The sequence below is a fragment of the Fundulus heteroclitus genome, chromosome 13 (assembly GCF_011125445.2).
Source record: "Fundulus heteroclitus isolate FHET01 chromosome 13, MU-UCD_Fhet_4.1, whole genome shotgun sequence".
In the NCBI taxonomy this organism is placed as follows: Eukaryota; Metazoa; Chordata; class Actinopteri; order Cyprinodontiformes; family Fundulidae; genus Fundulus; species Fundulus heteroclitus.
In genome coordinates, this window is record NC_046373.1 from 19121067 (window position 1) to 19145369 (window position 24303).

A 24303-nucleotide genomic window follows, 5' to 3' on the forward strand; every position below is an offset into this window, starting at 1 on the left:
ACTTATTTAATGACTCGTTTATTTTTTTGGATGTTAGCACTGTTGGCCATCCATTATTTAGTTATTTAAAAATAATAATAATAATATTTTTTTATAAATATATCATTTTGTAACAGAAACAGAAATAAGAAAGAGTCCAGCGAACAGAAACCCTCCATTATTTTGTAGCCCACATGAGAATCGTTTTGATTCAACGATAAAGGTTTTAAATACAGATCTATTCCATATTTTCTTTATAATCTCGCAAACGTTGAAGCCCGCGCAGAAGAGAAGAGCGCAGTGTTCTGACGCTTCCGGTCGGTCACGTTGTGTTGCTGTGACTCGTGACGTCACCGAGGGGCGTGTCCACGCCAACAGAGTCGGTTCTGTGTGGAGGAGCTAGCCGAGGGGACAGAGCTCAAGTGTTGTTTTGAATTTGCTGGAAATCGCCCGACTGCGAGAAAAAAAACAGGGGGGGGGGATTTCAGAGCCCGTTCGAGAAGAAGATGGCGGATGTTGGAGGCGATGAAAGTCGGCCTGCTCACCCCACGGCGTCCCGCCACCACGGTCCGGTCGTCGGTTCGTCCGCGGGCCAGGACGCGGCGACGGTAACGTCTGGTCCTCGGGTAGTGCGGATCGTCAAGTCGGAGTCTGGCTACGGTTTCAACGTTCGCGGTCAGGTCAGCGAAGGAGGGCAGCTCCGGAGCATCAACGGGGAGCTGTACGCTCCCCTTCAGCACGTCAGCGCCGTTCTGCCCGGAGGCGCCGCCGACCGAGCGGGGATAGCGAAGGGGGACCGGATCCTTGAAGTGTAAGTCGGCGTCGGTTCTTCCAGGAAAAAGCTACCGTTGCTAGCTCCTCTGCTTAGCCTGTTTTGGGGACGATTTGAAGCGTGTGTGACATTCGCGTTGGCTTATAGCTGTAGCCGTGTGACAAAAACCGGCGAAATACTCGTTATACGAGCATTTTGAGTTAAACGTTTTGTGCAGAAGTAAAAAAAAAAATGACCTAGCCGGAGTGTTAAAGCAGAGAGAGGGGGAGAGCTAACCAGCTTACATAAGTTGGACAACAGCCTGTGCATGTTGATTAGCTGCAGCTAACTAGCTACCCTGGAAGGTTCTGTTTTTAGCTAAGCTGACCGTGCAGTGGCTTTCCCAGCGAGCCGGGAAAGGGTTTATTTAAAACAGCAACCCTGTTGACTTGGTGTTGACATTGAGGGAGTTGTGTTTGGACGGCAGGGACGCTCCTCGGCATCGTGGTTGGGAGCTAGCTGCCTTCATGGGGAGCCGTGTTGTTTACATCTCTTGGACAGTTCAAGTGTTCCCCTGCTATTCCCAATGTTATTGCCACTGCGGCTTTAAAGTTATTTTTCATTTAACCTAGTAGTTTCTTTCTAAGTGGAGATGCAGAGGGCTGTGATTTTTGTAAAAAAAAATGATTATAAGTTGTTTTTATTTACATTTTAACAAAAAGTGAGGTGTGTAACATTCTTAATAATTGATTAATCAATGAAAAAGTCTGGGCACTGCAGTAATTAAACGCTTCTAGTCATCGCTGCAACGCTTTCTGCACGTCTGCACTGGTATTTTTCACTATTAATCTTGTGCAATGAGCTCCAAGTGTTTGAGGTCGATGCCTCAACCACTTGGATCCTTCTTAGGATCACGGCAGTCTTTAGTTTTCTCCTCATAATCCCTATCGGATTCACCTCAGGACTCTGGCTGGGCCACTACAAAGTACTAATATTACTTTCACTCAGAAGAAAGATGTTAAATTAAAAGATTACTTTAGCTTTAAATCTAAGTCTTTCAGGGGGGTGAATCATTTTGAAAATAGCCGCAGTTTTTTTTTTGTTTTTTTTTTACCTCTCTAGCTGGATCCTATTAAAATGGCAATGTTTTCAATTAACCTAAACAGCAAATCTTTGTCAATAAAGCAATTAAATTTTTTTTTCAATGAGCTTTAGAATTTATTGCATATGAACAAATAAAAATGTAAGCAATGATTTGTACTATAAAGTATGAAACTGGTGGATAAATAATACAAATGCTAGGGCTTTATCTCTCGGGCTGGAGAATTAGGATAGAAATCAAATCGTAAACAGCATTAATAATGTTTTCATTGTAGGTGCCTAATGATGGCAGGCCTTTTCCAACACCATGAAAAATATGCAAGTGAAAACGTATCTAATTGCTTTTATTTAATTCTGAAAAGTAACAATAGTTCCAACTCATGCTAAGGTCGTAAACCTCATTTATTTTTGACTATTGTAATGAAATTTGTTTATTTTTGTTAGATTATAACCATTTCTCAAATTATTTTATAAGTAATTGTGCAACGTTTTTTTTAATTATTATTGTTATTATTATTATTTAGCCACAGTACTCTCTGAATAGTAACCTAAAGTATAAACTAATTATTAGTTGGGCTCTGGATAAAGAAAACCGCTGGTCTCTATGCTCCTTACGGCCTTATAATGTGCTCCTTTTAATGTAAACATTAAGGGCGTTTTAAACAGATTTTTTAGTTTTTAAACCTTGGGATACTTTTCTTTTTTTTACTGGCGATTAATCCAGGCCTGTTTGTTGATGGGGAGACTAATAATGTTGCCAGATTCCCAAAAGTTCCTGTAGGGCTGCAAGCCTTGACTCTGATAACGGGCAAAATGCTGGCAAAAGTTGTGCAACTATATTGTGCCAGTAAACGGCTTCTTAATTTTTATTGTCACCCCACGTTTAAAATCAACAATAACCATGAGCGGAGTTAACATGGTCATATACTGAACCTGATCACAAGCTAAACAGAATAAGAAAGAACCGAAACAGAAAAACAAGGAACACTGGTCTGCTTCAATTTGCTGAGTCATCAAAGTTTTTTTTTTTTTGTTTTTACACAGCCTTTATGTCTTTGTCTTTTCCATTTAATCACTGGACATCTCGGGTCACATGACAGCACCGTGTGATTGTATAAACCAGTTTGAGGATGCCGGAACCCAGGAAAAAACTAATTTTTTTAGAAACTTTGAGGTATTTTGTCTGCTTCCCTGTGATTTTACTTTGCTCCTGGCTTTAAAAAAAAATATAAGAATAGCCATATTGTATCTGCACATTATTTAAAGACCCTAATGATGAGCAGCTACTCTATAAATTTTAATCTGTGACCGTTTAGAACCGCTGATCATAAAGTCACACGATTACTTTTTCCGTTATTCTTGTTTTTTTTTTTTTAGCTTTGCATAACTTTGCGGTGCATAAACCTTTACAATCATAGACTAAGCCTAGAGTTGGCAATGCTGTGAAGCAGGTGTATAAAAATAAACAAATCCCCACCCTAATTACCTCAAAAGAGAGACCTCTTAAATTAAAGAGAAACGGGAAGGCAGGGTTAACATGCATACAATGGTTTCTTTACAAGCTGATGCATAAATCAACTGTTATATGATGTAAAATTGCAATAGTTTTTAAGATAAGAAATTCCTTTATTGTCCCACAATGAGGAAATCCTGGCGTGACAGTGGCAAATAGTTCCTCACAATTTCTAGTAATAAAATAAAAAAAACAAGCTAGTCTAATCTAAGGTTAGTGCTAAAGCAACATAAAATGAGCATATCAGAAAGACCAAAATAAAAACTAAATGCCAGAGTAAGTTTGGCATGGGTATTGATAATACGGCATATTCGGGTAAAAGAGATGCAATAATCAAGTTCAGCAGTGGAAAAACGGCAGCCTATTTAAACAGAATGTAGAAAATAGATTTGTTTACTCATCTTTCATTCCATACATTGTCTTATCTGCTAAATTGTTAAAAAAAATATTCATAATTCTTCTTTTGTAGGAAAAGAACTTCATTGAGACGCCCCTAAACCATGTTAATCCCACTAAATATCAACTCAAACCTCATTAATGTTCTTGAATGAATCTTTAACACCCTCTCTTACGTATCACTGCTTTATTTTACTGGAGTAAATGCTTGATGTGGCCAAATTAATCAGGATTGCTAAATGTCATGTTTACAGTATATCGTCACCCTGGATCACTGATGGGTCACTGGGAGGAAACTAGTAAATATTAGTTGCGTCACACTATTAGGCATTGTTAAATTCTCAGTTATGTTTATTTGAAACATATGTTTATTAAATGTTCTGATAGTAACAAAAACCCTCCTTGTTTCAGTGCATTTCTGTGAACTTGAAATCCAGTTACCGTGTTTTCCGGAGTACAAGGCATCATTTTCTCCAAAATTGATGGTGCGCCTTGAATATGATTACCGTGGTGCTTACTGACTGATTTTATGTGGTACAATGCGCTCAAAAATCTGTTAAAATGTGTAAATACGACTTTGGTAAGCAACGAAGCGACCCCGCTCAATAGATATTCAGAGCATTACGGTACACTGTGTGATTGATTGGACCTGATCGGACCCCTGAGCAGTCTACAAGACTGCCTGACTGTAATGTTGAAACCAGAAGTGCATTCATGTAAGGAAGCCCACGGCCAGTTTATGCGCTAGCAACAATAAACCTACAAAATTAATTCAATATAAAAGGTACGTTTGTTTTGGCCTTATGTTAGAAACTGGGCAGTGTAGTCCAACTACTCTGTCCTCCCAACCGAGACGGATAGCTTTTGCTCTCAGGGGAGAGCTGTGTACGCAGAGGGCGCACTGCAAAAAGGGAACTAAAATTAAGTAAAATTTTGTTGTAATGAGTATATTTTCATTGATTTGAGCAGTTAAATAAGACTATTTGCCAAGGGAATGAGTATTTTTACCTGCACCAGATATCCTGCACTTGAAATACGATGATGGAGATGAATTGTTCTCATTTTAAGTGCAAAAATCGTTTTCACTTGGGAAGAATATTTAATGCGTCTTATAATCCGGTGCATGTTATGGTCCGAAAAATACAGTAGTCTGGGTTATGTGTATGTTTAAAAAGGATGGCGGTGATTTAATACTGCGTACAGGCTCATCTGCAGAAACATTGTTACAATTTACTTTCCCTTCTCTTTGTCTTTTTTTTTTTTTTTTTTGGTTCAAACTAAATAAACCTTTGGCAGCTTTGAGGGGTGGGGCGGCTTTTTGTCTTTAAGGTCACTGGTTGCTGCAGAGCTGACTTTAGAAAAAAACAGTCATCTGTGGATATCTGATTCTGATTCTCAAGAGAACGGAATCAATTTGGAAGTGAAGTTGAGCCGGTCCAGTTTCAAATGGTTTTTAAAAGTCATAAACTTTTTCCCCACAAACTGTAAAATTTGGGTTTTTAGAGCAGGGTTGGTGTAAGGCAGTGGCTCCCAAACCTTTCTTGGTGGCCCCCCCTCTGATTTAAAATAAAGTTTTTTTCTCCCCCCACCCCCTGCAGCCAATCTTTTCCACAGTCGAACAAAGAAAAGCCAACTGTAGTTAAACATATAACAGTAAACTGTATTCTTCTTTAAATCACCAAACTACCACTTTTAAATTGTAATTGTTTTTAAGTTTAACTGTCTATTTTACTGTGTAATTTAATTGAAAATCTTTTAGTTTTTTTGTTTTACAGTCCATTTCTACCATGCCCCTCCTGCAATTACACTAAGCCCTCCCGCCCACTTTGGGAACCATTGGCGTAAGGGATGGGTGATCTTATGGACTAAAATGTTCTAGTATGAACAGCAATGACGATACGAGTGTAGATAAATGGCTTGAATACCGTATTTTTCGGACTATAAAGCGCACTTATAATCCGTAATTTTTCAATAAAATTGATGGTGCGCCTGATAATCAGGTGCTTCTTATGTATGATTAAAGTTGTGCTTACTTGCCGATTTTATGTGGTACAATACGCTCAAAAATCTGTTAAAATGTGTAAGTACGACTTTGGTAAGCAACGAAGCGGCTCCACTCAATGGACATTCGGAGTATTATGGTACACTTTGTCGCTACCTGATCGGACCCCTGAGCTGTCTACAAGACTGCCTGACTGTAATGTCGAAACTAGAAGTGGATTTATGTATGGAAGCCCGTGGCCAGAGTACGCACTAGCAACAATAAACCTAGTAAGTTAATTCAATGCAAAAGTTATGTGTGTTTTGGCCTTATGTTAGAAACATGGCCGTGTAATCCAACTACTCTGTCCTCCTGACAGAGACAGATAGCTCTTTCTCTCAGGAGAGAACTGTGTTAAGGAGGAAATACACATGACGCGTTGCAAAGCGCAGCAAAGCAAGTCCTACGCTTAGGTTAGCTTTTCATTTTAATCGGTCAATAAATGTACACCAGAAGCATGGCGCTACGTGACACCTAAGTTAGATTGAAGTTCTAATTTTAGACGCTTATACGTTCCTGTTTGACAGGGAAGAAATGGTGAAAACATCCTGTGTCACAGTTCACTTCCGGAAGTATCCCAAAATAAGAGTTATCGAAAATAAAGCGCCATGTAGTTGTGATAAGCTAACAAACTAAAATATGCGATTTCTAATCAGATATGGTCAAGACACGGACGTTTAGGAGATCGAAACATAGGATATATTACTGATGATTTAATACCTTACCCATACATTACTGATAATTTGTCTTACTAAAATTACTTTCCCATGTCGAAAGTTTTTCTCTTCACAGAATCAGACAGCTGTGGAGTGTACAGTACTTTTTAGCATCTGGTGTAAATTTCTGCTTTTAAAAACACACCCGTAAGCCGCGCCACTTACGTTACGCCGCCAGTCTATTTCCTCCTTAAAGTGACTAGATTAGATTTCTCTAATGAAAACTGGGGATGTCTCTGATTTTCTTAAGCACAGAATCTCTGCCTGGGGGTTGGTTTGTTTTGTCTGAACGGCGACGGGGGGCTCGGTAAAGCTCTAATACGTCGGTACAGCGGCAGGAGCGTGTAAATACCTCTTGTTGCACTAAACGTTTTTACTCCATCATGATACACGGAAATCGGGGACATTTCCGAGGATGGCTTTCGCCGGGGACAGGTCATCCAAAACGCCTGTCCCCGGAAATCGGGGGCATCTGGTCACCCTACCGGAGGTATATATGTGGACAAAGACACACATAGACATGTAAATACAAGGTGCGCCTTAGAATCCGGGGCGCCTTATAGTCCGAGCAATACGATAATTGATTTCATTGCATCTAATTGTAGTTTTACGGACACGAACAATGATCCAATGTTAAAACAGATCATCAAGAAGGAAACAGTATGAAATAAATCTGATCAGTCAAATTTTTTAAAACCTAAAGACTGTATTACGTTATGGTTTGGTGGAACAATCTGCGGGTGAAAAGTACCGTTCCTAATTGTACTTTTAGTGCACGATTATTACACAATGACTGGTTCCTCATCATACTGTCATTGCCTGGTATATGAGAAAACAATGCAGTATAACCCAAGTCCCTGTACTATACTGAAAAGTCTGTAAATCGTATTTTATTCATCCATCTATATCAGTCCAAAGAACAAAATCAGTCATGAGTTCAATCATGGCTCCATATTAAATGCCTTGTTACTGTACTTCTTCTGTCTTTATACATAATAAAATCTAATTAGACTCATATAGTTTAGCCACTGCTACTACTTTAGGTGGCATACTGAGAGACCAGCCGGGTCATATTCTACCAGTTTGCTAGATGAAACCCTGCCCCGTCGTAACAGCAGACATTTATTAACAGAACCAGAATCCTGTGCACATGCCTTTGCTGTGTGTTTTTTTTTTTTTGTCTTTTCGCTCCCTATACGTGTCCTGCTGTTTCTCGCTGGAAGATTAACGGAGACACCTGATGCCGTCGCCATCTGCTCCCATCAAAGCCACGAATAGGGAGGCGTCTTTCAGTACCAAAGGGGAAGCAATAGCGCTGACCCGGTTTACTCCCCTCTCTGTGTTCATCAATGAAGGACAATGCCTCCCATATTACACCACAGTGTCGCCTCATAATGTCTACGAGGCATATTTACAGTGCTTCCTTGCATTTTTTTTTTTAAATGTGCTTCTTTTTTTTTTTCTGCCCAAAATAGATTTGAGTGGGATCATCAATATATTTATGGATGGAGTTTGACAAACGAGGCAGTGATTATGAGCTGGTGCATGTGATCTTATTTTGTTGCAGTTCTCCTCCCATTTCAGGCCTAATTCTGGCTTCGGGTGACATGAATAAACCCGTGGCTCCTCTTAAACGTATGGGCAGGGAAAAGACAGCCGCTCTCAGGTTCACGCGTAACGGTCTGCGTTGGTATGGGCGTCTTCTCCACTTACCTTCTCCTGCTTTCCTCCAGGAATGGGGTGAACGTGGAAGGTGCCACCCATAAGCAGGTGGTGGACCTGATCCGGGCCGCGGAGAAGGAGCTGGTTCTGGGCGTGCTGTCGGTTCCCCCTCAGGACGCCGACGGACTGGAAGGAGGCGAGGACGTCCAGCCTAACTACGACTACAGCGACAAGCAGGCCGTGCCCATTTCCATACCCACATACAAGCACGTGGAGCAGCACTCGGAGAGGTTTGTGGTGAGTAGTCCTGACCTCCGTTAGCTCGCCTAAAACGCACAAAAACAGCAGTTATCATCGTAGGAAACAGCCACCTTTATCTAACGCTGGTGTGCCTGGGTCTCGATGTGCGACAGGTGTACAACGTGTACATGTCCGGCAGACAGCTGTGCGCCAAACGCTATCGCGAGTTTGCCATCCTGCACCAGAACCTGAAGAGGGAGTTCTCCAACTTCAACTTCCCAAAGCTTCCCGGCAAATGGCCCTTCTCCCTCTCCGAACAGCAGCTGGACGCTCGCCGCAGAGGTCTGGAGGAGTATCTGGAGCGAGGTAGGAGCACACGCCGTCAAACCTGCTCTCGTTGGGTTCACTTTTGAAGCTTGAAGCTCAGGCCAATGGAAAAAAACTACAATCAGAGCTTGGATCATGTTTAGTTTGGATAAAAATGCTTTACTCTGATCCTTTTCTCTCTGTTTTTGTCTCTAGTGTGTTCTGTGCGGGTGATCGGGGAGAGCGACATCATGCAGGAGTTTCTCTCTGAATCAGACGAGGTATGCATCAAACTTACCAGCGACCGTCTTAAATCATCAGCATTCTGTCTTCTATCTTTGGCTTTTATAAAGGGGATTATTTTCACTTTCTAACCTGCTTCCCTTATTTTTATTTGTTATCCTGAGAGCCAAATGAAAAAAAAAACAGGGAAATGCACTTTAAGCGCTAACATTTCATTCACTTGGGCTCTGTTTGTGAGCCTTTTTTGAGAAATAGATTTCAAAGTAAGAATTAAACAAGAATCTTTTATTTTAGATTATTTTAGCAGTAAATATCTAAGGAATGATTGCTCTTCACTCCCTGTACGCAAAACACTGACTATAATCTTCAGTTATTTCACATCTTGTATAGTTTGAGAGCCTAAAACCTCCTCAGAACCGTTAACACTTCATACGACAGTCTGGTTCAGGATAGTTGTTTAGACATCAGTCAGTGCCCACAGTTGATGTTTTCAGAATAAAGCGTTATTAATCCCACATTTAAAAAAAAAAAACATTTCAGAAATTATGTCTTTTTGTATTTATTTCTCTCACGTGGGTTTTATGCCGTCTTGAAAAGTCTGGAACGTCTTTGTTATAATTTTCCAGCTCTGAATAAGTATTAGGGGGGAAATTGGTATAGAAGAATGTTTGAGTTCGCAAACTTTTCTATTTTCTGTAAGATAATGTCAGTTTCCAAAAATCTGTGGCTCTTTTCCCCATTGATTTGTATCTAAATTACTTAATTTATCTTTGATTTGCAAATCACAACTTTACTTTAGCATTTGAGCCATCAGATTTGTTTGTACAAGTTTTTTTTGCTGGGGACCCAAACATAAACACACATAAACCCATCACTATCTGTTTTTACTAATTTCTATGTACCTTTAGTATTAACATAGCACACTTAAAATCAGGGTTATAACTGGACCTGTGGGTCTTAAACTGATCAAAGGTGGTTCAGATGCCAGCCTTTAAGCAGCTACGTTTTTCACAAAGAATAGACGTATAGAAGTTTTCAAACTACTGTTTTTAAGAATCCATCCTGATTCTAGGTATTCAAGAATCATAGATGAATAAAATAAACCTCCAATCTTAAACAAACCACCCAAAACAACACTGTGATACGGCCCTTCACCTCCTGGCAACAAGAAGATAACTTCAATCTGGTCTTGTCCCAGGATTTGTGGAACATATGGTGTAGATAATAAAACCTGTCCAATGTATCAGCACTTTCCAGGTAAGGAGAAATCTTAGACTTTGGGTCTAGAAATTAATGTGATTTCTAAACTAAATTGGGGCTGGAACCCTTCTATCAGCAACTGAATTTAAAAAAACACAGGCTGTATTACAGATGCGGCTCTCCATCTGCGCTCAACATTGTTTTGTGTCTTCTGTGCGCAGAACTACAATGGAGTCACGGACGTCGAGCTGCGGATAGCGCTGCCCGACAAAACCACCATTTCTGTCAGAGTGCGTAAAAACAGCACAACGGACCAGGTGTACCAGGTGAGGCCTGCTGGCTTTTTACTAATGCACCGTGCACAACAGGCCGTGCAGCTCACGCTTAAAAGCGAACGATGTATCAGATGCTGTCTACTGCCAACTAACTGGGTTCATATTGCTCTTCTTTTTAGGCATTAGTGCTGAAGGTTGGAATGGACAGTATTATGGCAAGCTACTTTGCTCTTTTTGAGGTCATCAACCATTCTTTTGGTGAGAATTTTATGTTTATCGTAAAGCTTTCCCAGAGTCAGCTCATTATGTCAATGCCAACTTCTAAATATAGCCGCCGTTACCTAAGGGCGGGCATGTAATCATGAACCACGAGGGCAGGTGTCGTGGTAACCTTGCTGTTATTTATGTTTTATTGAAGTACACCGCAACTTTCACTCTTTTTCTCCTACTCGCTGGTCTGGTTGCAGTGAGGAAGCTCGCCCCAAACGAGTTCCCCCACAAGCTTTATGTGCAGAACTACACATCAGCCGTGCCCGGAACGTGCTTAGCGCTCCGCAAATGGTTGTTCAGCGTCCAGGAGGAGGAGCTTCTCCGAGACAACCCGCTGGCTCTGCATTACTGCTTCCACCAGGTACATTAACGCTGACAAAAAACTTGAAACGAAGTGTTTTGAAGATAAAATGAGCTTACTTTTTATGTTTACTTCTACTAAGCCCGGCAACAGGTGCTTACACTTTGCCACCCTGTTTAAAATTTTATAAACCATAGGAAAAAAAGTACATGGCATAAATCACTGACACAGAGGTGAATATCTGCATGCAAAGGGCAGCGTAGTAGGGCTGGGCGATAAATCGATTTCATCGATTAATTCGAATTTACAATTCTTTAAGATTTCATTTTTGGAAAATCTGGATTTTATTTTGCCAATACACTCATTGGGTTTCCATGAAGAGAACAACATGTGATGCTGAATATATGTTTATGCAAATATATTGTCAAAATATTGTTAAGTGGAAACGTTTTTTTTACCATAATACAAGGTACTTCATTTGCTTATTTACTTTTTTTTTTACTTAGTTTGAAGTGCACAAGTGCAGTGAAGTCTGTTCTTAGCTCAATGTGTAATACCACTAGCAGCAAATGTTTTGTTATATTTTCATTGTTTATAATGGCACGGCTGCCATCTTGTTTTACAAGCATGTTTCACAGCTTGTTTTTAGTTGCATTTTGAATTCAGGTCAACTCCCTGACGAAATGCTTGACATAAAAGCAAGGTTTTAAAATAATTTCTTGTTATGAAACAAAAAGGAGGAAAAAAAATCGATTAATTGGATTTGGTATGATAAAATCGGAGATTTATTTTTTAATCCGTATCGCCCAGCCCTACAGTGTAGTAGCAGCAAACATCCTGTTGGGACCAGCCCACAACTGTCTGCTGCTTGGTGAGGTCATTCTAGACCTGAGGCCTGTGAGGTTCAGCGGTGACCCATTAAAAGCTAGCATAAAGCCACCAGAACACACCTTTCTAGATGTAGCACGCAGGTACTTTGGTTTAAAATTAGGTTTGACAATGCTTAGAAAGGTTTTGTCATAGAGTTTGTATAGTTTCAAGCTTTTTTATTATTATTATTATTATTATAATAGACAATTATAATAATTATAATAATGCCAGAGACAGCCAGGGTTTTTTCAGGTGTATTGTGCTCAAACCTCTCCTCCTCTTGTTGCTCCGCTCTTTCTGCCAGATGACTGACACAAGGCTGCTACATTTATTCTTCACTTAAAGGACAAAATTTAGAGACTAGGCAACATATCCGGTCACTGAAATCCCAGACAGACTTAGCTTGAAAACTAAAGGGATGCTCTCAGTTGCGCTTTTTTTTTTTTTTTTTTTTTTTAATAAGGTTACACTGTTTTGTGTCGTCAAGCTATGAGCATCTGTAAAGCCTCTGGCCGCCTCCCCTGAGGAGACAGCCTGACACATTCACCAGCTAATATCAGTTTGTTATACAGGTGCAGATAAAAACAATTTGGATTTGATTTGTGTAAATTAACAATACCTCACAAAATTAAAAAAAATCACATGGCACCACATAAAAAAATATTTTTAGTACAGAAGTATGATGCTACTCAGAAGTGTGATACCTGTCCATCAGGTAGTCACTGACACCCTTCATAAAAGGGTTCAGCCAAAGAAAATGGCTAAAAGAAGCTGGTTGTTCACGGAGTGCGGTATCCATGCATGAAAGTTGAGTGGAAGGAAGAAGTGTGAGAGGAAAAAGTGCACAAACAGCAGGTTTAACTGCAGTCTTGAGAGTAGAGATCGACCAGTGCAGGTTTATTAAGGCCAACACCGATTATTCCGACATCAGTCTTAACGATACTTGATATGTGCTGCCGATTTTTTTTTATATATATTTTTTTGTCTGATTCTTAAGGCCTGATATTCATATTTCTTCCTCTATTTACATGATTAAAAGGACAATGATAACAAATGTTAGTCTCAAAACTTGATTTTAAACTAGTTAATATTAACAATCAGCTTCAGACTGCAATTCGAAAGGTACACAGAAAAACCGTGCATCGCGACCAGTTCTGACACGATTATCCATTAATTGCACGATAAATTTTAATCAAATGATAAATTAAAAATAAGCATGATAATTTGCATAGGCATGCTTGCTTATTTCCCCTCATGTTTCCGTCTCCTCTCTCTGAGACGGGATAGCAAAACGTTTTCAGTACGCTGCATCTGTGTCTGCTCAGCCTCCCTTCTCGTTTCTTCAGTGTAGGAGGAGTTAATTGTTGTCAGGGTTTCCCACAGAAAATGGGGGAATCCTGACGGTAGTGGTCTGGTGGCTCACAGGAGGTGCATGAGGAAGCTAATAAGCTAACAACAGCTAGCGCGTTAGCTTAGCTGACCGGGAGGTTTTGTTCCAGACGGGAACTTTACTGACTGTTTTACGTTTCTCTCAAACATCTAAGGTAGGCACATGCACAGAGTTAAAATGAGAGGCTGGTGAGGGAAAGCCAGGGAAACGCTTGCTTGAAAAGAAATTAAATTGGTGTCAAAGCCAAGCACGACTGCTGCAGGGTGGGAGTTCTTTGGATTTAAACCAAATGATGCTTAATGTCTGAGCCCATAGGTCAAGAGGGTATAATTGCGTTATTATGCAATTATGATGTTAGTTGAAAAAGGTCTCGAAATGACAGTAATATGATTTATCATGATAAGTTTTAGACAAAATTATCGTCCAGCAAAATTTGTTATCGTGACAGGCCTAATCATGACTCTTATGGCAGCGCTTTGCTCGCACTTAATGATCGTGTCACAGCAAGAAAAGACCTTCTTTAGTTCAGCGTAGAGAAGGAGGAGAAATACACTGACCACCGCTGCAGTGAGTGGACATTATTTTAAGTAAGATGCTGTAGGGATTAGTAATTATTTCTATGTGGATGCGTAATTCTCCATGGGAACAAACACTCACCCAGCAGTGGCAGCTCGCCAGCTGGAGATCAGACGTGGGTTTTTAGATGCAGAAGCAGACAGAAACCGCTGTCTTCCTCCCGCTCACAGTCAGAAAGAGGCAGACCTTCAAAGACCAGATGCAGCTAAATTAGAACTGCATCAAAAGTTGAAAAACGTACCTTTGTTCTTGGCACCCAGTCTTAGAACATTACCATCCGCTGTCTGCCAGGGATGGCGATGTATGCGCTTCACGTGATCCCAAGACATGGCTGCCGAATATGTTAATCAATCTGCGTCGTCCAGAAAACGCAAGTATCGGGCAAAAATATCGGCCGGCCGATATACCGGTCAACATCTGCTTGAGAAGGTTATAAAATCTACTCAAGATTTTAAAGCAGATTCAAATGGTGTTAACTGGGGCCTTATCTAGTGCTGTAAAAGCCACAGTGCATCAGGACATGGCCTTCAACTTTCACACTCCCTGTATTAAACCGCTCTTCAACCAGAGACCTCAGAAATGTCTTATGAGAAAAATGACTGAACTGTTCTCTTCAGATCAATTTTTTTTTTTATTTCTCCATGATCTCAGCGTCTGGAGGAAGAGCGAGAGGTCCAGTCTGAAGTATCCAGTCAGCGATGATCTATGGGTCACATATTATGCACTGTTGTTTGTCCACTGTTTTTTTTTTTTTATCAAGTCAAGAATCGATGCAGCTGTCTACCTGGAGATCTAAGAGCACTTCCTGCTTCTCTGTGCTGATAATTTTATTTGACATGCTGGTTTTATTTATCAGCAGGACTTGGAATCTAACCTGACTCTAGCCAGATGTATTTCGCTCCGCCTAGCTCCACTCACATCCATCTGGGACACCGCCATAGGAATTGCCTTTTTTGAAGGCTGAGCCTTATCAAAAATCCTTACATATGATTGGATAAGCCACTTGTCTGTCATCAACATGTTATTTCAACCTCTCACACCGAAGCTAACCCGTGACGCTGTGAGAGCGACGCAGGAAAAAACAAAACTTTTTTTTAATGTGTTTGCGGCTCTAGTGGCACGCGTTTTATTGACAGTGAGCTGACAGGAAGAGGGGGAAGACAGGCGGCAAAGAGCCGCGGGTCGGAGTCGATCCCTGGCCGACCGCGTCGAGGACTAAAGGCCTCCTAACATGGTTCGCTCTAACCGCTCCGCCACGGGCGCTCCCCGGAAAACAAAACTTGCCAAATCCGGTCGGGAGAAGGGCGAAAACATTGTTTCCACCAACAAAAGCCTTCAGAGCCGTTCTCTGATGTTCTTTTAATGAAACAATATTAGGTAGATTGGACAACACGGAAGAAATAGCAGCATCAATGTTAACGCTTGCTTCCTCGATGCGAGCCGCCATTGTTGTCTGAATCAAAACAGTCTCACGTCACGGTCGCTTCTCCACTACGTCACATCTATGAAACTCCAGCCCTGCGTCCTGATTGGCTGGACAATAAAATTAGTTGGAGAAATCACTCTCTATGGGAGATGTCCCAGATGGATGTGAGTGAAGCTAGGCGGAGCGATATCAATCTGGATAGGGTCAGGTTACTTGGAACCTGCTCAAAGACCCAAACTTTCCAGTACGTGCTTCCAGAGACCCGGCTATCGCTGTGCTTAGTCGGCCAGCAAACGCTCCTGATTTAAACCCACTAGAGAATCTGTGGAGTTTTGTCAAGAGGAAAATGTGACACCCAAACCAACAATACAGACAAACTGAACGCAGCTACCAAAAAAAAATAAAAAACTGGGCGTCCTTAACCCTTAATCAGAGCCACAGGCTGCATTGGTGCAGTAATTCATGCAACAGGAGCTGCGAATCCTCTAAATACACTGTGCATACGTTTCACTGGGCTGACATTTCAGTCCTAAAATGTAATTTTCTCAATTTCATGTGAAGCTAAACTTTCTGTTTTCATTAACGGTAACCAATAATGATCAAAACGAACAGAAATAAGACGTAGAAATAAATTAGAGCAGTCTTTATACGTCTTTGTTTTAAACTTTTCAGTTAATCCAAATAAAATGCTTTTTTTTTTTTTTTTTACTCATGGTCATCCTAACAAGAATCTCATACTGGGCTCTGTCTAGTTGGCAAAGTAATACTATTGTTTGCAATGATATTTAAAATGTAGTCAAACTACAACAACAAAAAAACTCAAAACAGTCTGTCTGTTTGCTTGCTGCTTTTTGCTGACTTGGTACTGGACACTGAGTGTTTTTCCTCTTGAACGTCTAATCATTTATCCCCCATCTCTTTCTGACACCCCCCCCCCCTCACCCCTCCCCGTCCGTTCAGGCACTGGACGATGTGAAGAAGGGATTCATAAAAATGGAGGACAAATCCTACCAGCTGCAGAAACTGGCAGAGCAGCGCAAGATGGCCACAGTCAGTACCACAAGCCAGTCTTTGTTTATTTTGGGGGGGGGGGGGGACTGGGGCGACTGCACAGCAAAACACTTCCAGCACAGACACAACACATAAAATAGCCAGAAATCTTTTCACAGTTCAGATAACAGCCCCCAGAGGTTTGCTGAGACGTACACGTACTGAGCCGGCGTGAATTTTTGTGAATCATTAACTGAGGTTTTGTTTTTGTGAGTCTGAGAACGAACTATAGAGCCTCGTAGGAAGTATTTCAACCCCTTGAATGTTTTTTTTTTTTTTTTCACATTTTGTCCCGTTACTGCCGCAAACGCCTTTGTCTTTTTACACGAGCTTGTGAGATAGACCAAAGAGGGTTTGTTTTATTCGCAAAGAAACATCTAAAAATTGCTGTTTGTATATTTTTTAGTTTCCCTTAAACAACTCCCCGTATAGCTGCTTCAGCTGTTCACCTTAAATTCAGTCACATAAAATGTACACAGGGACTTAAGATGATGTAATCAGGGTTTTTGTTGCCTAAATTCTGACTTCCTCCTTTCACCCCCCCGCCATCACATGTAATTAAGCCGGTTGCTTGGAATAATATTGACTCCTGTCTGCTGTGCTGCCTGTCAGTACCTGAGCCTGCTGCGGACATGCGAGGGCTATAACGAGGTGGTCTTCCCACACTGCTCCTGTGACTCCAGGAGGAAGGGCCACGTCATCACGGCCATCAGCATCCACCACTTCAAGCTGCACGCGTGCACCGACGACGGCACGCTGGAGGTGAGGATTCGCAGACGCTGTTCTGAATGCAGGACAGCGAAGCAGATCAGGGGTCCATTCTTTGTACGTTGCTTAAAACATCCAAGATCAAATGACACATCCAAGATGATTTCATCCGGCTAATCACGATCCGGCTAATTGGGTTCTTCGAACACACCTGTTTTTTATGATTAGTATGGCTGGATTAAGTTATCTAAGATACCTGCGTGTTCATGCGTTTGTTTAAAAGGGGAAATGTATCGATAGTAGAAACATTGATCAGCAACGCTGCTATTGGCTGTTCAGCAAAGAACGCCCACAGTTTTTCTCCCAAGCAGAACAAGAGCTTGGAAGGTTATGCCGAATTTGAGTCATTAATTAAAACACCTCAAAATCTGTTAAAGCCAGGAGAGAGGGCCGGCAAAAAGCAGCAGACAAATTAATGCGTAAATACTGTCCATGGTAGATGTTTCTATCACTTTCTACAGTATGTATTTTTGCATTTTAATAATTTCATATTTACTTTGTTCTTTTATATCAGAGCCTCCACGGGACCCACTAGAACATGGGGACAAGTAAAAGTGAAATACAAGAATATTCTACAAAATGGTAGCCATTAATTATTACACTTTATTTTAAAAAGGCACTTGTTATGTCAAGAGATCCAAATTTCAGTGTCATTCCATAGACACTGGAAGTAAAATACACGTGCAAACTGGGATTTTTAACAAATAAAAAATTAAAATTTTCCTTTTCCAAGTTATCCACAGTTTACACGGTAAAACTGTATTGCTCCGTGGCTAGATAATCCATCCATAGTTTTTTCTAATACAATATACGGCTCGACAGGAAGCAAGCCTTTCAAAGTAAACTAAACTTCACAATAAATCGTCCCGAACAAATCTTCTTACTGAATAGGATAAAAACAAAAAGCAAACCATCATACAAATAAGTTAAATATTTTCTATTTATGGCTCCAACACAACTTTTTCCTCTTTAAAAGCCACTGTTAAATGATGTGTTTGTCTGTTTATAACAGCCACCAAGAAAAATCTCTCTACAATTACACTGTCGCGCTGCGCTAAAGGATCCTGTCTATTGCACAATACGCGATTAATTCGAAAAACTCTGCAAATTATTCTTGCATCTTCCGCAACAGGTTGCAGTCGTAAAAATGGACATGGATACGGCAGACTTCTCCATCTCCTCTGCTTCTAAAGCTGTGATCTAATACTGTTTACATGAAATAAGCCTGCTCACGAGCAGGCTTAAGCTGGCGCACATGTTGCTATGACAACAAGTGCAGGATGTCTTTCGAAGAACCAAACAATCCGAGATCATGCCAAATCGTCAACAATGAAATCCTGCTAACTGAGTTAGCGACGTACGAAGAACGGACCCCAGGTCCACGGCTTTTTCTGTTTTCTCTCGTTCGGCTTTCAGCGAGAACGCTGCTATGCTAGCTTTTGTTTACATGGGATTATGGCCTCCGCCCGTTCGAGCCTGGCTTTCCCAGCGAAGATATTCTCTCAAATGTTGAATCAGAACATTTGGATAAATGTTTATTTTTTATTTATTTTTTCCATTTCTGTCGTTCTCTCTCCTGCTCAGAACCAGGTGATCGCTTTTGAGTGGGCAGAGATGCAGCGCTGGGACACTGACGAGGAAGGCATGGCTTTCTGCTTCGAGTACGCCAGAGGAGAGAAGAAACCTCGCTGGGTTAAGATTTTCACTCCATATGTAAGTTTGGCTTTACGCCTTCTCTGGTTCTGTTTTATTTTAATGTTTCGAGTTCTTTTTTTTAACTACACTGCAAAAAGGGAACTAAAAATTATTAATATTTTCTTAAAATGTGTGTATCTGTCCTTGATTTGAGCAGGTAAATAAGATAATCTGCCATTGAAATAAGACTTTTGCACTTAAAATAGGAACAACTCATCTCCATCATCTTATTTCAAGTGCAGGATGTCTAATTATCTTATTTTAGGGGTCAAAAATACTCTTCCCATTGGCAGATAATATTATTTACCTGCTCAAATCTAGGACAAAAACCCTAACTTTAAGAACATTTTACTTATTTTTAGATCCGTTTTTGCAGTGTAACGCACATGCCGGAGTGTAAATGTCTAGATATTTACTCTCAGATGTGATGGATGGATAAATGCGTTCTTCAATTTTACAGTGATAAGCTGATGTTATGCTGCTTAGACCAGGCCTAATGTCTTTGTGGCAGCATGCACAGACCTCCCCTTGTCTTTCTTCAAATACCTTTAGCTCCTATCAGACACTCTGAGCCCAAACCAAAGAGTTTGGTAGCTGATTGGCTTACACTGAGCACAATCCATCAAATCAGTCCTCGTCGTAATATCACTCAAATTTACAAGTAGCATAGAATTCCTCGGATGTAATAGTTGGCCGGCTAAAATGTGTTTCAGGCGCCGTACATTTAAACTCTGCCTGTAAGTAATGTCTTCGGCAGCTAGACCGGACCCTCACTGTCCTTTATGTCTTCAGCTGTAGATTTTGGTGACCGAGATCCTAAAACTCAGGGGGATTCATATTAATAGAAAAGAAGAGGGTAGCAAAGAAAATAGTGGTTAAGCGCAACAAATGAACAGCTGGTATCGGGCATCTGCTGTAAGGAGTTGTGGACCACTGGCATAAAATGTTTAGAAAAAGGTTTGCTGATGTGAAATTTCATTGCTTATTAGCTAAAAAGAGATTATCTAACACAGAATTACTAAGCAACCACTCCTTACTAATGCTTTATCGACCTTTGTTATTAAACATCTGCCAAATGTTAGCGAGATACATGAACAGATGAAGTATTTTTCTGAAGTGTTTGCTGGTAAAGTGCGATTACCTTTTATGTGCGATGTAAAAAAAAAAAAAAAAAACATCTTTTTCCTACATTATTAGGCAAATGTAAGTAATCTGAAGAGAAGAAATTGTCCAATAAGAGTTTTCTTTTGATTCATCTTTCTCTCCTCTCAGTTCAACTACATGCATGAATGCTTCGAGCGTGTCTTCTGTGAGCTGAAGTGGAGGAAGCAGGTAACGGACCCCTCCTTTCCTCTGTTGGGAAATGCATGACCGCATGCCAGCTTTGTTTGTCTAAACTTAGCACGTTCTTACATTCTTCTTTGCAGTCTCCCGCATGTTTTCTTTGGCCGTCGGTCTCAAGAGTCAGCTTTTGATTTTACTGTTTTTATCTGTTTCAGGTGGAGGAAGAGGCCTCTGATAAAGACAACAAAAACTGCAGCAACAACGGTGAGCAGTCGTCGCGTCTCAGATGCATTTTTCAAAGTAAAGTTAACGAGAGAACGGTTTGTTAAGAAGCGCCTCCCCCAGCTCAAGGCGGCAGGTTGTTACCGCGAATGGATAATGCCGCCCGAGAGCTGCTTTGATCGATGGCAGCCATCTAGGAACATGAATTATGCAGCGTCGTATCGGATCAAACCTAAAATGTCAGGGGAAGGGAGAGAATTTCAATCAGCAATTGTTTAATTAATTGAAACTAAAACATGCGTGAACAAATAAGAACTGACGGAAATTTGGTAAATTTACCTTTCTGAGAATGAAGGTAGGCTCGTATTTTTGTCAGGCTTATTAAGGACCGTATGCGGAGCTTGAGCCACACACGTAAATGTGTTTTATTGGGATTTGATGTTACAGACAAACACAAAGTAGTATGTAATTATGAACAGGGTTCCCACGGGTCCTTGAAATCCTTGAAAGTTTGTGAATCTGAAAAAATAAATTCAAGGCCCTTGAAAGTTCTTGAAAACAGCCAAAAAAACACCTTGTCCTTGAAAGTCCTTGAATTTTTTTGTGGGGTTGAAAGTTCACACGGATGACGACTCGTGTCATTATTTTACTACCACACGATCTTTTAAAAGTATGTTGATTCCGCAGACTTTTAATTGGCAAAAGTACGTTCCCTCTTCTTCGTTAGTTGGTAGGCTACGGTTTAGGCCTACGTGTGTCCAATAGATTACATTCACGCAGTGTTGCCAACTCAGCGACTTTGTCGCTATATTTAGCGACTTTTCAGAGTCAAAGTCAAAAACTAGCTTAATCAAAGATGAAAGTAAGTGAAACAAATTGATATAATTCTGAACATCTCAATGCTGCACTTTTTTCCATAAAATTCCATGAAACGGTAGGCTAATGTACATCTTATATGTAATGTAGTATGGCATAGCCATGTACTGTGGATATAAATGTAGGCTATGAATATGATCAATATCAATGTAGGCTATAAATTAAGTCCATTTCTTGCATTGCTTCTGACCCAACAACTTCTATGCCGTTTAGTCTTTTATTGAATTTGCATTGTATTAAAATATGATAACCTATTCAGCGGTCACAGTAGGTAAATGTCGCCACGTGTGGTCCTTGAATTTGAGGAAATTGGTCCTGGAAAGTCCTTGAAAGGTCCTTGAATTTATTTGATGTTCACCAAGGTGTGGGAACCCTGTATGAAGTGGAGGGAAGGTTATGTATGTTCGTCTTAAAACGAGCATGCCCTGTGTGTGCGGCTGCCTTCACACTTACTAAAATCCAGAGCATCCAGTTGCCCTCAGATGTCATTTAATTAGCAAATAGAGTCCCCTTGTTTGTAATTTAATCTCAGTATAAATCCAGCTGTTCTCTGAAGACCTCAGGGGTTTGTTAGAGAGCGTTGGAGAACAAGCGGACAGGTCAGGGAGGTAGTTTTTGAAGAAGGTGAAACTAGAGTTCAGTCACAAAGCAACAGTCCAAGCTCTTGAGCACGCTTCAGTCCATCGTCTGTAGGGGACTAAACATAGAAGGCGCTCTGCTAAGATCAAAACTGGATGAGAAATGATCGTAGCATTTATCCATAACAAAAAAAGTATTTTTAGCTGCTCCCTTATTCTCAGCTTGGCAGAGTTTTTATGCCGGATGCCCATCCTGGCGCTACCGGGATTTAACCCGAGTCCCCCGCGTTTAAAGACCAGGACTAAACCCGCTATACCATGGAGGGACCATGGTGGCGTTTATCCTTAACATGGAAAGACATATTGTGATAAGAAGAATTAGCCGTACTATGGTAATAATCACACATTTTAATTGATGATGTTTGCCTATTAGTATTGCCATTCAAACTATTTTACACTCCAGGTTGCCAAGAATGTTTAAAAACACAATGTGTACAGTGTGCACTACGTAATGTTACTGCTGATGACAGAAGGAAGTTTAACTATCAGAGCAGAGTGATACATTTATGCCCAAAATTATACTTAATACATCTTTTTTTTTTTATCTGCAGCACAAAAGGTATTTCTAAATATTATAAGATTATATGTCAATGTAAAGCCCATCCCTGATCACAAGTTGGGTAAAGTTCAGATTTAACAATCATTTGGCAAGACGATGTATCAAATGAAACGAGGTTAATAGAAAAAGGTTATTTTTAATTTTGGAAAGCGTGAACCAGAGAAGAGGTTAAAGTGTCCTGCAGCGCCCTGGGAGGGCTGTGTGGCGTATTTACACATTAGAGGCGGGTTATCTAAGACATCTGCACATTTGAAGTTAAAACCATTCAGCCAGTGTAAAACTGTGGACAAGCAACTACAGAAGTATGAATGAGAAACAGGATAATGATGAGCCTGAGCGTGGCTCAGCTCTCACATGACAGGAGCTGATCTGCTCTCCGTTGTGTTCTTGCTGCTTGCTCAGGAGTCACATGACTTTCACAATAAGATGATCACTCATGACTTGTTGCCTTCCAGAGTACCTGCCTCCTCTGGAGACGCAACAGAAGGGATGGCGCCACCTAGGGGGGGAAATCGCAACGTCCTAAAAAAAAAAAAAAAGAAAAAAAAAAAGGTTAATCTTCACTCACAGTAGAACTGATCCACTCATCACAGCCACCCACAGAGAGCGCCCATTGACGAACAGAAGAGGTGAGAGTCTGAGGCGAGCCCAGCCCCAGAACAGGAGGAGGTCCCTCTATGGAAAAAGTCACTCCCCGAATAAATCCAAGGACCTGCGGCGGGAGAAGAAAAAAGGAAAATCAGTATGAGCCAGCTTTCATGTAATTTACTAGATTTCCTACGTGTGTCTGTTGTTTTTCCCTCCATGCATCCGCCCTGTGTGATGTTTGGCTCAACACTAGAAAAGTCTCGCTCAGCTCGGCCGCGGCACATTCTCGCCACCGGAGCGCCTCCGTGAAGGAGCCGACCTCTTTGGCCTGCAGCACATGTCTGGAATGGCAAACTGAGCTGAGCTTAAGGAGGAGGGGGGGGGAGGTAGAAGAGAAAATGGTTTCTGCGCCTTTAAATCAGCGATAAACACAAGCAAAAACCATGTTCTACACTTACACTGATGCTGGACATTAACAGAAGAGAGGTTTTGTTTGTTTTTGTTGTTTGTTTTTTTTTTTTTTCAGTTTCTGGTTTCCTGTCTTTGACGGAGAATATAGGCAGCACAAATGTAACAATGAAAATGGATTGTGTTCGTCATTATTTGTATGTTTAACAATCAAGCTTCTGATATAAAAAAAATATATATATATATATAGATTAATATAAGAGGAAGTAAAATTTGTTTTCTTGATCTGACAAAATGAAACACTAAACTGCATTCAGGAAGCTCTTACTAATCTCCATCTTTCACCTTGTAACCCTCACTGCAGAGAGCGACGCCTGTTGGCGCTCAGCCATTAATCTCACCATATGGATATTTATCCTCATTCCAAGTGATATCTTTATTATTATTTTTTATTTTATTTTAGTGGCAACTTGACATTGCTGAGTAATTCCGAGGAGGCGGCGTTGACGTCCTCAGCTCCTGAACAAAATATGTCGAGCCAAAGCTTTAATCTTATTGAAATGTCTCACTTTATGCAATGTCGGTTTGTGGATATAAACGCAACGGGATTTATGAGGCCTGTGCGCCGAGCTGCGGTTTCCCAGCAGCCACCAGGGAGCAGCAGCGGCTAAGATGGGGAGCTGAAATGGAAATGCTCTCAGCGTGTGATCCCTCTGGGTGTGTAAGCCACCCAAAAGTATCAGTCTCCTGCAGTTTGTCCATTAAGCAAGTCAGGAGGAAAGTGTGTGTGTGTGTGTGTGTGTGTGTGTGTGTGTGTGAGTGAAAGTAGATGTGGAAGGAGGTGTGTGTGTGACTGCAACCACTGCCATCAGCATACAGAGCGATGCAGCTGAGGATCTGCCTGCTCCTGCACATACAGGGATACAGTATTAGATGTGTGCACATAACATTTTACATTT

The 24303-nt window shown here is 40.9% G+C and overlaps 1 protein-coding gene across 1 annotated transcript; it reads left to right on the forward strand.

Annotated features, from left to right (window-relative positions):
- Window positions 1-317: 317 nt before the first annotated feature.
- Window positions 318-22899, forward strand: snx27a (sorting nexin 27a). The gene is made up of 13 exons (XM_012875384.3): window positions 318-790; window positions 8231-8456; window positions 8573-8765; window positions 8922-8986; window positions 10370-10474; window positions 10603-10681; window positions 10891-11054; window positions 16217-16306; window positions 16919-17068; window positions 18659-18787; window positions 20042-20101; window positions 20269-20317; window positions 22804-22899. Exons 1-13 carry the CDS (start codon window positions 486-488, stop codon window positions 22872-22874), a joined length of 1686 nt encoding a protein of 561 aa, XP_012730838.2. The 5' UTR covers window positions 318-485; the 3' UTR covers window positions 22875-22899.
- Window positions 22900-24303: the final 1404 nt, after the last annotated feature.

What these genes read in the sequence shown, in the direction of transcription:
- snx27a (XM_012875384.3), top strand. Translation starts at nt 486, where the DNA reads ATGGCGGATGTTGGAGGCGATGAAAGTCGGCCTGCTCACCCCACGGCG. An exon ending in AGCACTCGGAGAGGTTTGTG is followed by an intron (nt 8,457 to 8,572) that starts GTGAGTAGTCCT and finishes GATGTGCGACAG; the next exon opens with GTGTACAACGTGTACATGTC. An exon ending in AGCAGCGCAAGATGGCCACA is followed by an intron (nt 16,307 to 16,918) that starts GTCAGTACCACA and finishes GCTGCCTGTCAG; the next exon opens with TACCTGAGCCTGCTGCGGAC.